At 40.1% G+C, this 14,340-nt stretch overlaps 1 protein-coding gene across 1 annotated transcript in view; it reads left to right on the top strand.

Moving 5' to 3' along the window:
• The window catches only part of NPSR1 (neuropeptide S receptor 1), a gene marked incomplete at its 5' end in the record, with an annotated part of 19,566 nt that overhangs the window by 655 nt on the left and 4,571 nt on the right, over positions 1-14,340 (top strand). Inside the window, one exon of the mRNA XM_010183640.1 lies at positions 5,150-5,351. Within this exon, the coding sequence (XP_010181942.1) occupies positions 5,150-5,351 (202 nt within the window). The remainder of the gene's footprint in view (positions 1-5,149; positions 5,352-14,340) is intronic.

The following is a 14,340-nucleotide window of genomic DNA, read 5'->3' as shown; positions in this document are numbered from 1 at the left end:
TTTCCTGCTGTAGCAACTTTTGAACTTTGTTACAGTTTTCCAAATGGCAAAGGAGCTCTGGTGCCGAGGCTTATTAGGCTGCATTTATCCCTCAGCAGTTTCTATAAGCATTGTGTTAGCAAAGAATGAAATGGCATTTTAAAAAGTACAGAGGTTTTCATTATCTTCCAGCCTTCTGAGAAGGTTATTATGGTCAAAAACTATCCCTTGTAGAACTATACTGACTCTAGGGGCCGCAACAGCTATATTGTCTATTTATTCACACTAAAAAATAACTTGGATAGAGACTCCAGTACTGAGAACTCATACAGTAGTTTAGTTGGATAAGAGAACTTCAAAAGCTACGGCATATAAGCTTGGATATCTGTTGTTTCTTGTAATTTCTCCTATTTGAAATTTTTATGACACTCAAATATATCCTGGCTGCTTAGCAGCACAATTTGCACATGATTTCTTTCCTACAGAGCCTAAAATGGAACAGTAAGTATGTTCCACTGAGTGTATAAACAGAAATAGCAGGCGGGGAGGAAGGGGAACAGTTACAAGAGCCATGAGGTCTGGAAGATGCATTTTAATCAGACACAAATATCATCCTTATTTTGAAGTAGTAATGGCTTTTGACAGCCTGCTCTATTCAGGGGGTCTGATTAATGGTCCTTTCTGGTCCTAAAAACCTATGAATTAGTCACAGCCCAGGCAGCGGTGCACCTTTGGCAGATGTTAAGGTCTGAAAACTTCAAATACCTTGTGAAATTCAGCCTCACACTCCCTAGCATGCAGACCAACTTTTTCAGATTTTGGGGATTGATAACAAGGTTTTCTCAGCAGGCTTTGGGACTAACGGAGCACTCTGCAGCTCCTGCTGATGTTGAGCCAGGTTTGGGAGGGCTCATAAACCACCTGAAGCACCAGCTGCCACCCAAGCAGGGTGAGCTGTGAGACTGACATTTCGCTGTCATACGTGGTACAGAAAAAACAGCACTTGCTAAATTATTGCTTGGGCTTAGTAAAGAATTTGGTGGTTAATCTTTGCAAATCACTTTGAAGTTGGGAAAAAAACCCCACCAAAGCACCTCTAATCTTTATAAAAGCCTTTTTTTATAGGAAATATCCACCTTTTGCACCCAGCTATTCCTAGCAGAGGTGTTGTGGAGAGGGGCTTTTTTAATGCTCTCTTAGCTATTTTGCAGACAGAGAACAAAGACATTGACAAAACTTTGTCGTTGGTGATGACACTGAGAAACATTAAAAAAAGTTTTGAGTCAACCTGTGGCAAATTTCTTTCCAAAATGAAACACTCATCACCCAAAATGCTTCAATCAAAAAACAAAATAATTTTTTCTGTCTACTGATTTTACAAATTATCTGTCCATGTAGCCTTGAAATAAAATTTTGGAAAAAAAAAATCAAGTATTTTGCTCTGAAACTGTCAAACATTCTTTTAAATTGTGCTGTTAAAAAGCATTTACAATGCACTGTACTTTGGATGGCTTCTAAGAAAACAAACTTCAACAGTTAAATAATTTATACTTACTTTGCAAATACATAAATGACCACAGAAATTGCAGGATGTGGAAGAATTATACATTCTAATCCTCCCACTGCTACTGTATAAGGCACCTGATTCAACAACCAAAGTGGTCATTAAAATACAATCAAAAAATGAAAGTTGAAAAGAAAAGAAACTGTGAATTTATAGCAGAAGGCATTTTATAAATATTTCACCATATTGAAAATATATATGCAAGCAGTATACAAACTAGACAACATACGAACACAGAACTGCTTAAGTAAAAGAAAAATCCCAAATAGGTGTAAGCTGTCCCTTGCATGGCTTTGGGCTGCAAAACATGCTAAGGTCCATCAGATTAATGAGATTCTGGAACAGCTCGCTGCCTCTCCAGATTTAAAATCTGATTTTAAAATGGCACTCGCTTTACAAAAGGATTGCATAGCACAATCAAGGTAGCAAGGAGCAAAGTTCCTCTCAAGAGGTGCCTTCCTGTCACATGTTGCTGGGAGCAGGCAGATGTGCACAAAGCCACTGCCACAGCACATGGATGGCAGAAGCAGAGCTAAGGGGATGGTGACATGAAAATGTCCTTTAGGAGGGTCAATGCCAGAGCTTACGACTGAGATTGCCTCTCAACTCTGGGTGTTAGTCTTAACAATCCCAGTATGAAAAACTCTCCATTTAAAGAGCAATACTGTCATTAAAGGAAAATACTGAGGCTGGGTGAATAGAATATCATGTTTCAAAAGTTGTTACCTTTTTGATTCCATTTATTATTGATGTAGGTCTAGTTATATGATTTGCCGACATTTAGAGTATATCAGAGCATTTTTAAAAAAAAACAAAAGCCAAGAAAACCGAACCCCAAACATTAAAAACTGCTGAATAGGTTAAATAGAATATTTTAAAAGCTGTTATTTATTTGATTCCATTTATAGTTGATATAGCTCTAGTTATGTGATTTCACAGAATCACAGAATCACAGAACGTTAGGGATTGGAAGGGACCTCAAAAGATCATCTAGTCCAATCCCCCTGCCGGAGCAGGAACACCTAGATGAGGTTGCACAGGAAGGCGTCCAGGCAGGTTTTGAATGTCTCCAGAGAAGGAGACTCCACAACCTCTCTGGGCAGCCTGTTCCAGTGCTCTGTCACCCTCACTGAGAAGAAGTTTCTTCTCAAATTTAAGTGGAACCTCCTGTGTTCCAGCTTGTGTCCGTTACCTCTTGTCCTATCATTGTTTGTCACCGAGAAGAGCCTGGCTCCATCCTCGTGACACTCACCCTTTAAATATTTATAAACATGAATGAGGTCTCCCCTCAGTCTCCTCTTCTGCAAACTAAAGAGACCCAGCTCCCTCAGCCGTTCCTCATAAGGGAGATGCTCCACTCCCTTGATCATCTTTGTAGCCCTACGCTGGACTCTCTCCAGCAGTTCCCTGTCCTTCTTGAACTGAGGGGCCCAGAACTGGACACAATATTCCAAATGCGGTCTCACCAGGGCAGAGTAGAGGGGGAGGAGAACCTCTCTTGACCTACTAACCACCCCCCTCCTGATACACCCCAGGATGCCATTGGCCTTCTTGGCCACAAGGGCACAGTGCTGGCTCATGGTCATCCTGCTGTCCACCAGGACATTTAGAGTATATCAGAGCATTTAAAAAAAACCCAAACAAACAAAACATAAAAAAACTTGTTTGTGAGGCATCCAACTAACATTAGTTTGATAGAACAAAAATGCACTCACCTAGATATTATCAGTGCCCTGTAAAGCCATTTAGACTAGCAAGGCCATATTCTACCAAACACAAGGGACATTTAAAAACAAGATTGTAGGTAATGTTTTTTAAAACACAACGATAAAATACTACTCTTGCCCAACCCAAATTGCCCAAATTAAAGTGTTGCTACACGGTGCAAAAAATTAAGTATATTATCCAGGTATGATCTTTACCCCTTAGAAATATACACGTGGGCCCCACTGAGGCTTGTATGTATGTAGTTTAAGTAGCTAGCTCACAATTGAAAAGCCCTTTCTGTCAGGGAATATTTTGGGAAACCTACTCTTAATATTCCTTTTGCTAAGTTTATTCTATTTTGCTTTGGGAAACTTCACAGATCTCCTTTGCCTGGACAATATTAATAGATTTAATCTAACATCTCAGTTACATAGATATCATCAGAGTTTCCTTAAGCCCTAGATTAGCAAGACCATATTTTGCTGAACGTGGGTAGCATTTTAGGATGAGCAGGATAAGTGAATATTTGGAACTGATGTTTTAAAAAGCAAAAAATTACTTTTTGAACGTCTCTCCCACATGCTTTCATATTGTTCTTTGAGCTTCAAGGAGGAAAGATGTTCTTCTTGATATGCATAATTTAAAGTGATTTTTCTGTTTCGCATACAACCTTGGGTATTTTGTAGGACAATAAAGAATATCGACACCAAAACTTCCCAGATCAAAAAAACCTGTTCCCATCTGTTCCTCTCTCAGTCTGACTCAGGAGGAATAACTGCCTCTGAGAATCACTGATACTCAGATCAGCCCTTTTCCCCCACACTTTTTGGCTAGAGCTACCTGGATTTTAGCCAGAACATGCAGATTTGTGGAAACAAAAGCCTTGGGGCTGTTTGCTCCAACCTATTGAATTTTACAAAATCCCATGGGTGCCACCAGGCATCACTTGGTTTCCCACCAGACTTCCCTACTTGGCAGCGGAAGAGGCCAGAAGTCAAGAGGAGGCAGTAGCCCAAACTTGCCAAGTTTTTTGGGATCCTTCGGCTCATGATCTTCACCATGAGGTCCAGCAGGATCTCCTAGTTGATGTCTGTTGCGACCAATAAAACAGGGCTGAGCACCTGAGCATCATCTGCCCTATCTCGTGGTTAGCAGTCCACCCTTGGCATGGCTTGGGCACGTGCCCACCAACAGGAGCGGAGTTTGGTCCCTGCCATGATGCAGAGAAGTGCAGGAGATGCCTGGGCTCTCCACGACCACATTTCTTTGCGGCAATAAAGTTGCAACCGGTTGTGTAGTTGTTTTTTTTTCCAATTCTAAACTGAGGCATTTTCTCTTTCAAAATGTTTAATTTCCATTCCAAGCAGGACAACTCCCCAGCCACTACCTCCAGTATGCTCCAACCTAGTTTATGTTTTAAGTAACCCTCCCCAGTCTCAGTCTTCCTCTCTCATCTGTAGCACAAGGGCTCTTTGTTTTCTGTCCTCCTACTGATCACTGCTTTGCTGTGTCAGGGTAAGAGCGCACAGTAGGGCAGGCCTGCAGTCCTTTGCATTTATTCATGATGTCTTGGTGGCACAGAGGAACCATTTACATCTCATGTTTCTGACTTGCTGACCCTGACCAATGCCCTTCTCATAGCCTTTCAGATTCAGTGGACCGTTAGCATCATTAAATACATGTAAAATATAAGCCCATATCTACATGACTTCTTGCTATAAGAAAGAGATGAAATCCTCATTTTCCTTTGCCGTCTTATCAGCATCAGCTGGCGGCAGCCCAAAATAACCTTTCTTCACCTGGTTTCCTCCATCTCCCTGCCTTTCTATCAGTACTACTACTAGGGGTCAGTTGCACCAGCATCTCCATTAACACCATCTATTTGATTCTGTTGTACAGAAAAACAGGCCAAAGTTCTGATTGGAGTGGCCTGGAGCCTTTCTTTCCTGTTCTCCATACCGACTCTGATTATTTTTGGGAAAAGGCAGCTCTCCAATGGGGAAGTACAGTGCTGGGCTCTTTGGCCTGATGACTCGTACTGGATACCCTACATGACAGTGGTGGCTTTCCTGGTGTATTTCATTCCTCTGATCATTATCAGGTAAGCCTGAACTGCAGTCAGTAGCTTGTGGTGAAAGCTGTCAAGTGTGCAATCAGCTCAATGCTTTAATTTCTACTCATTCATAGTGATTTCTTTTCCACACCTGTCTTACAGTTGCTTCGGTTTTTATCACGTAATGCATGGGTCGTTGTACTTGCCCTGGGTGTTCTTCATGTGGTATTAATAGCCAGAAACATTTTCTCTGACAAAAAGGACTGAATCTCTAAGTGTGTCCACTTATCTTCACAGATTCAGTCTTGAAACTTGTCTTTATAAATCCAGTAATAATGTCTAGCTATTGTGACAAAACATAGTTTTAATAAAAGAACAAGAAACCACACTTAACATTAATTAAACTGAAATTAACTGAGAGTGCTCTTAAGATTCGCAGTACTAGAAGAGTGTTTCTTCACCAGAATCGGAAAGAAATCTCCAGACATTTGGAGCTGCCAACCACTCCTTAAATATGAACAAATAAAATTCTTCCTGTTTCATAATGGGAAACCTGAGCTGAAAATATTTGACACTGATTTGCCCAAAATCACAAAAATGATCTGCAGCAGAATCTGCTTTTAAACTGAGATCGGTCAATATCCCAGACTGTGCTTGGTAATCAGTGAATTTTATTGCCTCTCTCTGTGGTTCTGCCATTAGTCACTGTTAAACAAAAACTATCTAGCCATGAGGAGCCAGTATTGCAAAGGAGCAGTCAAACACTGATGTGGAAGAGGAGTGAGGCTTCTTAACTGCCTTGAAGGCTGTGGGTGGCAGTAACTTGTTCTCCAAGCCCAGAAGTATTCCACTCCTTTCTTTCGCTTTTATTCTCTTTCAGTAGTGAGGTTATAATATGAATTCTTCATGCCCATCTCTTCTTAGTGGCAAAGAACACTTTCTGGGACTCCTTTTGTTTCCCAAAACTTGGTGACAGGCTGTTTAGTCTGGGAGAGAGAAGCTATGTCTGCATGTCCCTTGGACACCTCTCATGGTTCATCCACTTTCCCAGAAGGTGATGAGCCATGAGTCTCAGATATCTTCCTGCTCATTAGTACCCCAGGTGAGAGCAGGGTGACGGGGCTGATCTTTTCTAGATGATGACAGGACTGGCTACATAAGATAAAAAGTAAAGACTGTGCCATGGTTTTAGTTCTTTTCCAGTTGAGTTGTGCCTTGAAGTTTCTTACTGTTAAATCACGGATAATAGGTTCTGCAGCTTAGAACAACAAAGAAACAACTTTATCTCTGAGAAAACCAAAACCACACAAGCATGGAAACTACATTGACTTTTTGAAATAGATTCAGCATTGACCTGTGTCGGTCCCTATAGAGAAGGAACAATTTTAATACTTTGCCGTAACACATCAGTTTGCTAATCCTTCCATTTTTGTGCCAGATTGCACAGATATCCAAACAAAATCATGAGAAGTTCTCCTTGAAGAAAGGACATTATAGCAATAGAGAAAAACTACTCCCAGATTATCCGACAGCTCCTCCTTCCTAGACAGGATCATTTCTCTTTGTATGTTTGCCTGTATCTTAAAACCAGCCTAGTTTTAAATAAGCCAAAAAATATTCTTGAGACTATGCAAGTAAAAAATGTGCATCTGCAGCCCAGCACTAGCAGCAGAAAGAGTAAACACAGAGACAAAAAATAATTTAACTGTGCAAAAGAAATTGCACTACAAAACTTTGAGGCTGGCTGTTACTATGAAAGGAGTTTTATTACTAATTCTCTCAAGTAGCTGGCAATCAGAAAATTCTAGTCAGCATCTGAAGTGTTTTAGAAAAAAGGCCCATAGTCTGTCCAGTTATCAGTCCTTCCACAGGTGTGTGAAGCATCTTTTTCACACTCAAACTTACAGTTTTGCACGCTTTCTATTACAGATCAGCCACTCCTTTTTACATGGCATATTTATTTATTTGGAAAGAAAAAACAAAATACATAGCAATAAATTTTTCAGAGCTGCTGACATTATGCTCCCCTCCTCCCTGCCAGAGGAAGATACTCAAACCAGATCAGCTCTGTGACTTGCTTTACAGCAAATCCTCAGAAGCAAGAAGGCAATGAGGACACAAGGGGAAAGGGAAAGGCAGTGAAACTGACATTTCATGAGATTGCCCTGACAGCTGAGACATGAATAAAGCATTCTAAAATTTTTGTGGCTTTAGCCTTAAGTGACTTTCACGCAAGAAGTTTATGGCAGGACAGAAACTTAAAACACTGTCTTTGGAGCCACGAGGCAGAGCAGTGTTCATTGCGAGCGTAAATAGGTTCCTGGTTTCAGTGTACACTAACCCAAATGCTCCCACGTCCTTGTCAACAGAAGTCAAATTTTTTACAGGTCCTACATGGTACTGGGCAGTGAGAAGAGGGAAAGGGAGTGGCATAGGGAAGGATTTTTTTGTGCTGATTTATTTCTAGTTGTCAGTGATACCATTTTTGTTAGAATAGAGAAGATTGTCTAACACCATATAAAAAGAGGTTCATCATCAGGGCGAGGTCAGCAGAGACATTATGAACAAACACCATGTAGTTTGGAAAGAACTAACTACTTTTTTAGAACATTTTTTTTAAGTTTCAGGCATACAACTGCAGGTTGCAACTTCCCAGCTGATGCATCTGTAAAACGTCTGTCAACATACATGTCAAGGCATGACATCTAATTCTTTAAAATCTCTTGGCAGTCCAAGAGTTTAAAGCTAATCCACCTAATGTGACTGCAACATATAAATACTCTGGTAAGCAGTTTGCAGCTAAAGAATGACAGGAATGACTGCTAACATCGGCAGGGACTCAAATTCTCTGCAAAAGTTTTGTTCCACTGAATACTTTCAGGTGCACAGTGGTAGGTTTGATGACAAATGAGATGCTGGTTCAGAAGAATGAGAGAGAGATCACATATGCTATAGTTACGTGTTACTTTGTTGAAAGACTAATTATTAAAACGAGTGGTGTTCTTTAATAAATTAAGGAAGGCATATTGTGGTTTTTTAATTTAATGGCCTTTCACTGAAGATGTTATTAAAGAAAGGCCATAACATAATGATGGAGAGACAATCCATAAATGTGCAACTGAAAAGTCAAGAAACAGTATCTAAGAAGCCAGGAATACGAATAAGCCAGAAGCCAAGGCACACACCACACTCACCGAGGAAGTGAGGCAGGGTGCACACAGAGAAAGAATAATATATTTTCTGCAATAATTCATTTTTGTTTGCACAGCTACTTTATTTTCTCTACTGAAGTGCTCTGATTTAGCTGCATGGCAGGTGCCTGAAGCAATGTGGGACACTGGCCGGCGGAGTTAATTCTTAATTAGTTCTGCCACCTGAATCCGCTGAAAACATAACCTCTAGAGCAAAGCAGTTCACTGATGACAGCACTTTTTCTCGTGCAGCTCATCTGAAGTGCATACAAAGGATAAAATTTCACTTTTCAGGTGCAGGACTTAATTCCACACTCGATATGCCACTTTGAGCATTTTGCACTTGCTACAGTCCAGTTACCACCATCTTTTCAGCTACCCTCAGCTCTCTCGGCAAAGCTGATTTCACGTGTTCCTGACACAGCCTTCAAATAACTCACAGGAGTGGTATGATTCATAACACCACAGCCCATGGAATGAATTATTTAGCTGATAACCGTATGCTCAGTCTGGAAAACCCTTCTACCGACAAGCCAATCCCCTAGATGTAGTGTGAGCAAACCCTAAAGATTTCCAAGCCAAAACATGAACCAGAAGAAAACAATAATCTCTCTTTTTTTAAAGTATATATAAAAAGGTAGTTTATGAACAAAACTGCAACAAGCATGAAAGATGTAATTACTAGGGAGGTCTGTCTCTACGTTTCTTCACTGGAATATCAGCAACCAGTTACCAAACAGCTCATGGTTTTGTGGCAAGTTTTCTACCTGATTACAATATGAAAGAACAAGACCTGAATAATGACAAGAGAATGAAAAGCTGTGATTAGGTTTTTCACCTAAGTGTGTGGTTATCTTTGAGAGCTGAGGAAAGGGGAGAATATTTGCTCTTTCCATGTAAAAGCTTCCCTTCTCCTCGCTATCTCAGTGTTGGTCAGAGAGAGCCACAGATCCTATATCAGGTTCTTCTTCACAGCACTCAAAATTCTGGCTTGTTCTTCCCTCTTCTTTAGACTAATCTATCACTTTTTCTGGAGTTCCAGAAAATTAGAAAAATTAATTAGGCAACCTGCAGTAATTAGTTCTCTATTATTCTGAGACAGGTGCCATCAGCTATAACCAAAGCCATTTCTCCTACTCAAAGATACACCAAGGAAAGCTCAGATGGTATCTGTCATAGTTGAATACTTCTGGGACATTGCTGAACAGAGGTTAAATATGGGTTAAATCAAGATTACAGACTTCTCTCCTGCAAATATTTGCATCAGGGCCCCTCAAGTCCTGTGAGGGGGAGACAGGAGAGCTACTGGGTTTCTATTCTGTACCGTTGCTCTGTGCCAAACCATAATTATATTCTGGCACTTGAGTATCCAGAAATTCAGAGTATTTTGAGCTGTTATTTATGGTTGCCAAATATATTTTTTATGTTTTGAATTACAAATGTAATACATAGGCATTTATCTAATATCATTCTTAATTCATGTTAAAAAAATGCAAAAGTTCCTCTTGAAGTACAGAGCAAAAAATATCCATCTGCTGTTGAAAATCAAAACTCCAAAAAGAACATTTGCTTTGGAGCAGCAGAAAAATAATTAGAAGATATAAACCAGAATCAGCTAAAAGGAAAAATATAGAAATAGAACCAAGACATTGCAATGAAATAAAAAATGGATTAAATGAAAGGTATTTGTCTGAATTAAATCAAATAAAGGGAATTAAAATACCATTAATAAAAATACCAAAGGTCATTTTTTTGAGCTTGATTCAGTGAGCACAATCATTTTTGCCTGCAATTTCCATTTCTAAATACAAAAGCCTAGATCTTGCACATATATTCTAATATCTGCCTGCCTATTCACTTACCAATTACACATACCTACAACGGTTTCTTCGGCTGTAGTTACATATGCTTTTAGTCTTTGGATAAATAGCGCTGTAAATTAGCTACCTTAAAACATAATGCAGCTGCATCACTTTGCACCAATAAAGTACAAGGAACAATAGGCAATGCTCTGTTGGATGATAAATACAAGCAACTAGCAGAGAGCTTAAGTGTACTTTTTGCCATGGTAAAGGCTCATTTTACTACTAAATACTGAGGTTGAGTGGGACACTATGATAATGTAATAATTTATTTAAAAAAAATAAAAAAATCTGTGTTTAAAGCATGAGCAGATCAATAATTCTTATGATTGTTAATATCGATACATAGCTTTGCCAGAAGATATTTTATTTTCCAAAAGAAAAGTGATCTATGAATTAAAAATAAAGACACGGTTGGACTATTCATGGTAGCATTAGTATGACTACCCATAAGTTAGTTATTTACATGGACAAAGAGTGCTGTAATTACCATTGAGGTCACATTAAACACCACCATTAACAAATAACATGCTACAACGAACATGCATCTTAGTTCCTCAGAATCTGTATCAAGCTAAATTGCTTTTGGAGATGGAATGAATTTAATTTGCTGCGACACCTCAATACTCTGAACTGTATTATTGTGTTTTCCTGCCATCTTTCCAGATATGCATCTTATCAGGGCTAGAAAAATCACTGCATTTTCAGATTAACAGCATGTCCTTTCTATGCTGTAGATTCCAAAGCCTGAGCAGTTCCTTCTCAAAAAGGCTTGGATTATTTTTCCATCCAGGTTTGACTACTCCACCTGAGCTCTTTCTTCCCTTTCTTCAGTCTCTCATAGTGGCATAATGGGCCAGAACAACTCTCATAGTATTTTAATGTCATTATATCCATTGAAACAACTACAGCACATGTTTATTTAGCCCTCAAGAACCCTCACTGAGGGCTAGAAGACCAGAGTACTATGCACTTACAGACACAAAGAAACTGGAAAACCTCTGGACCTAACAAACTATACACCACATCTGCCAGTGCTTTCAACGCAAACAAAAGCAAGCAGCACACAGGCATGTTGCATGTGTTGGACAATGAGTTCTGTGGCAATGTTTACGGTCTGCTTTTACACCTTGGCAGTGAAGGCTGAGTACCTTGATGTTGAGAGGAAGAAAATGGAGATGACCATACAGTCAGAATGGTGCAGACTGTTGCTGAAAACCCTCCTGTCCATCTGAATACCAGTTATCATCTCTCCCCCTCTACTCTTTAGTCATCTGCCACTTCATTTTACATCAAGTGGTAATTTCTTCCCACCCTTTGAGATGTCACCAATCTCCACGTCCTCCTACAGCCACCTTTTACAGAAAGAAAGAGGCTACAAATGCATTCTGAAAATAATGCTTTTGTCATGCAAGAAAAATATAACTTCTGTTCCATAAGCACTCTCTTTTTATTCATTGTGGCTTTGAAGCACACACACAGATGTCTTTTATGATCCTAAGCTTTGAGTGACACATTTCTGGAAACTCCAGTTTCTTAGCACCATGCCAGCATGGCTGGGGAAAAAAAAGATTAGGCACTAATAAGATCTGGAGTCCCAGAGAGATCAAAGCATAAAGGCGTAATTGTGGCTGGCAAAACAGTAGCTGGGAAGTGTCCCTAGCATGACAAGTGGCTCGTCCTTCCTGACACCCACCCTGAGCAGCTTTACACCACCTCTGGTGTCCTCATGATAAGGAAGGCTTCAATAGATCCAGATAGAGAGAAAAGAAAGATGAGCAGAGGCAAATACACCAGTACAAATCCACTATGTTGGCACTGGATTAAACCAGGAATTAAACTTTCCCCTGGACTTCTAAGAATTAAGGATTCGAATGAAACAGCACATAAACTCATATGTGAAATGCCAAGTGTGTTCCTGGGTCTGATTTCAAGTCCCTCTCCTGGTGCATGAAGACGACAGCCACTATTACTGCATTCGGTGAAAGGCATGCTCCTACCAGACCCTGCATCCAAGAGGACAGGATTTCTGGGATCGGAGGAAAGCTAGTGAGGACTCTGACTTTGCAATTCAATTTTTGTGACACTTGGCTAGGAGTAGGGAGTCTGAGTATTTTGACTATGGTGTTGGACTCTTTCGACTTGATACTTAGGCAAGGCTGAATGTGTCCTGCTGGAGACGTGCAGGTCTGCATCAGAGGGGATATTGTTTCAACGGCGAATAAAAAGGTCAGGCTGGAGACAGCAGGCTAGGTAGAAAATAGAAACAGGACTTTGAGAAGCTGGATGGAAATTTTCTTGAGATGACAACAATTATCATTATTCCTATTCATTGGAACAATCTAAGGAGAAATGATACATGAATTTTCCACCATTGTCAGTACAAAGTACAGAGGAGACTCTCAAGTGTACCAGCTGATAAATAAACAGGTTTTTGTAAAGCCAGGAGATAAAAAGGAAAATGTTCAAGTCAGCTGGGAGCCATGCTGGACCTTTGAAGGGATTAAGGAGGGCAAGCTGGAGTTGGTGGCAGATGCATGAAAAACCATCACTGGACAAGAACAGGACTGATCTGCTGCTCAGCTTGGACTTGCACGTTGAATTTCCAGCTCTCAGCTATTGAGCCTGGCAAAGAGATGGCTCAAATTTCCACAGAAAGGAAACCCCCAAGGCACACAAATACTGCCTTTGCAAGCACCTCTAGGAATTGAGGGTGCTGTAAGCATATCAGTATGAAAGCTTTAATAAGAATAACTCCTCTTCTGATAATAAAAATAAACTACATGCTGGTAAAACACATTTTTGTCTCTATAAAACACCCTGAAGTAATCTCCTTAGTTGCACCTTTTTCCCAGAGTCAGTGCTAAGGTTTATGGCAATTAATGGTCAGGCTGCCCTTCATGCCCCCCCCCTAAAGCACTGCAGTGTATTGCAAACAGCACACAAAAACTTTTGTTATGATGCTTGGCTTTTACATCAGGAAAACATGGCAACCTGAGCACATCGGCTGAAATTTTTTTTAATTATTTTTGTCATCTTTAATAGACTAAAAAGAAAAACACCAGTCAAAAGTATGCTGTTGCTTAGCGATTTTAGCTGGATGTTACGCACACTTGCAGGAGAAAAGGCAGACAAAGCAAGGCCTGGCATTGCTTTTATGTAAACTGCTGTAAAGGAAACATCCTCGTCAAGGATGTGGGTTCAAGCAGCTCTTCAGCTTGAAGGAATTATTTTTACTTATTCTATATTAAATAAATAGTATTCCAGATTTGATATTTCCTGGGGAAAGTTCATAACTACTCCAGGTCATTGTGGACTAGGGCATTTTTCAAGTTTTGCCTTGAAAGTATATGTATATTCCCCTGTGAATATGCAAATCATGGTGGATCTGGTTTTGAGTAATCTAACTCTTCCCATTAACCTGATACTGCTGTGCGCCTCAATTTTCATCCCAGGACCTTGAGACCTGAAAGCAAGCACTGTAGAATTTAACTACATTTCTCATAGATTTTTGCCCCTGTCGAATTCCCCATGGTACCGTTTTAAACATCAGCTTCATACTCACAAAGTAACACCAACACAGAGGTGTTAGACATAGCAAAAGCAGATCTCTTCCCTTCCTTCCTCTATTTCAGGGCTAGTGTCCTGGCACTGGCACCCAGACAGATTTGGCCTCTGCTAGCTCAAAATCCCCAATGAGGTCTGGCCTGTGAGATCCTGGCCAAATCACTGCACTCCTCTGAGCCTCATATTTGACATCTGCAAAGCCAGGACAACCATAATGACTTCCACGGTGAAAACTCTTCAAATCTGCTTCTGAAAAGTACTATGAGAGAGTCATATTTTATTTATTATTGTTGTTGTTATTACTACTAGTGTTCCTATGTGGTCCCGTCATCTCTGTGAGCTCCTTACAAACAGATAAGTGAGCATTCATAGAGCATGAACGACTGGAATGTCAGTTAAATTTACTGTTTATAATTT

This window comes from Mesitornis unicolor, unplaced genomic scaffold (assembly GCF_000695765.1).
Source record: "Mesitornis unicolor isolate BGI_N332 unplaced genomic scaffold, ASM69576v1 scaffold3414, whole genome shotgun sequence".
NCBI classification, from domain to species: domain Eukaryota; kingdom Metazoa; phylum Chordata; class Aves; order Mesitornithiformes; family Mesitornithidae; genus Mesitornis; species Mesitornis unicolor.
Note: the sequence above shows the minus strand (reverse complement) of the source record. Positions and strands in the feature narration are given on the sequence as shown.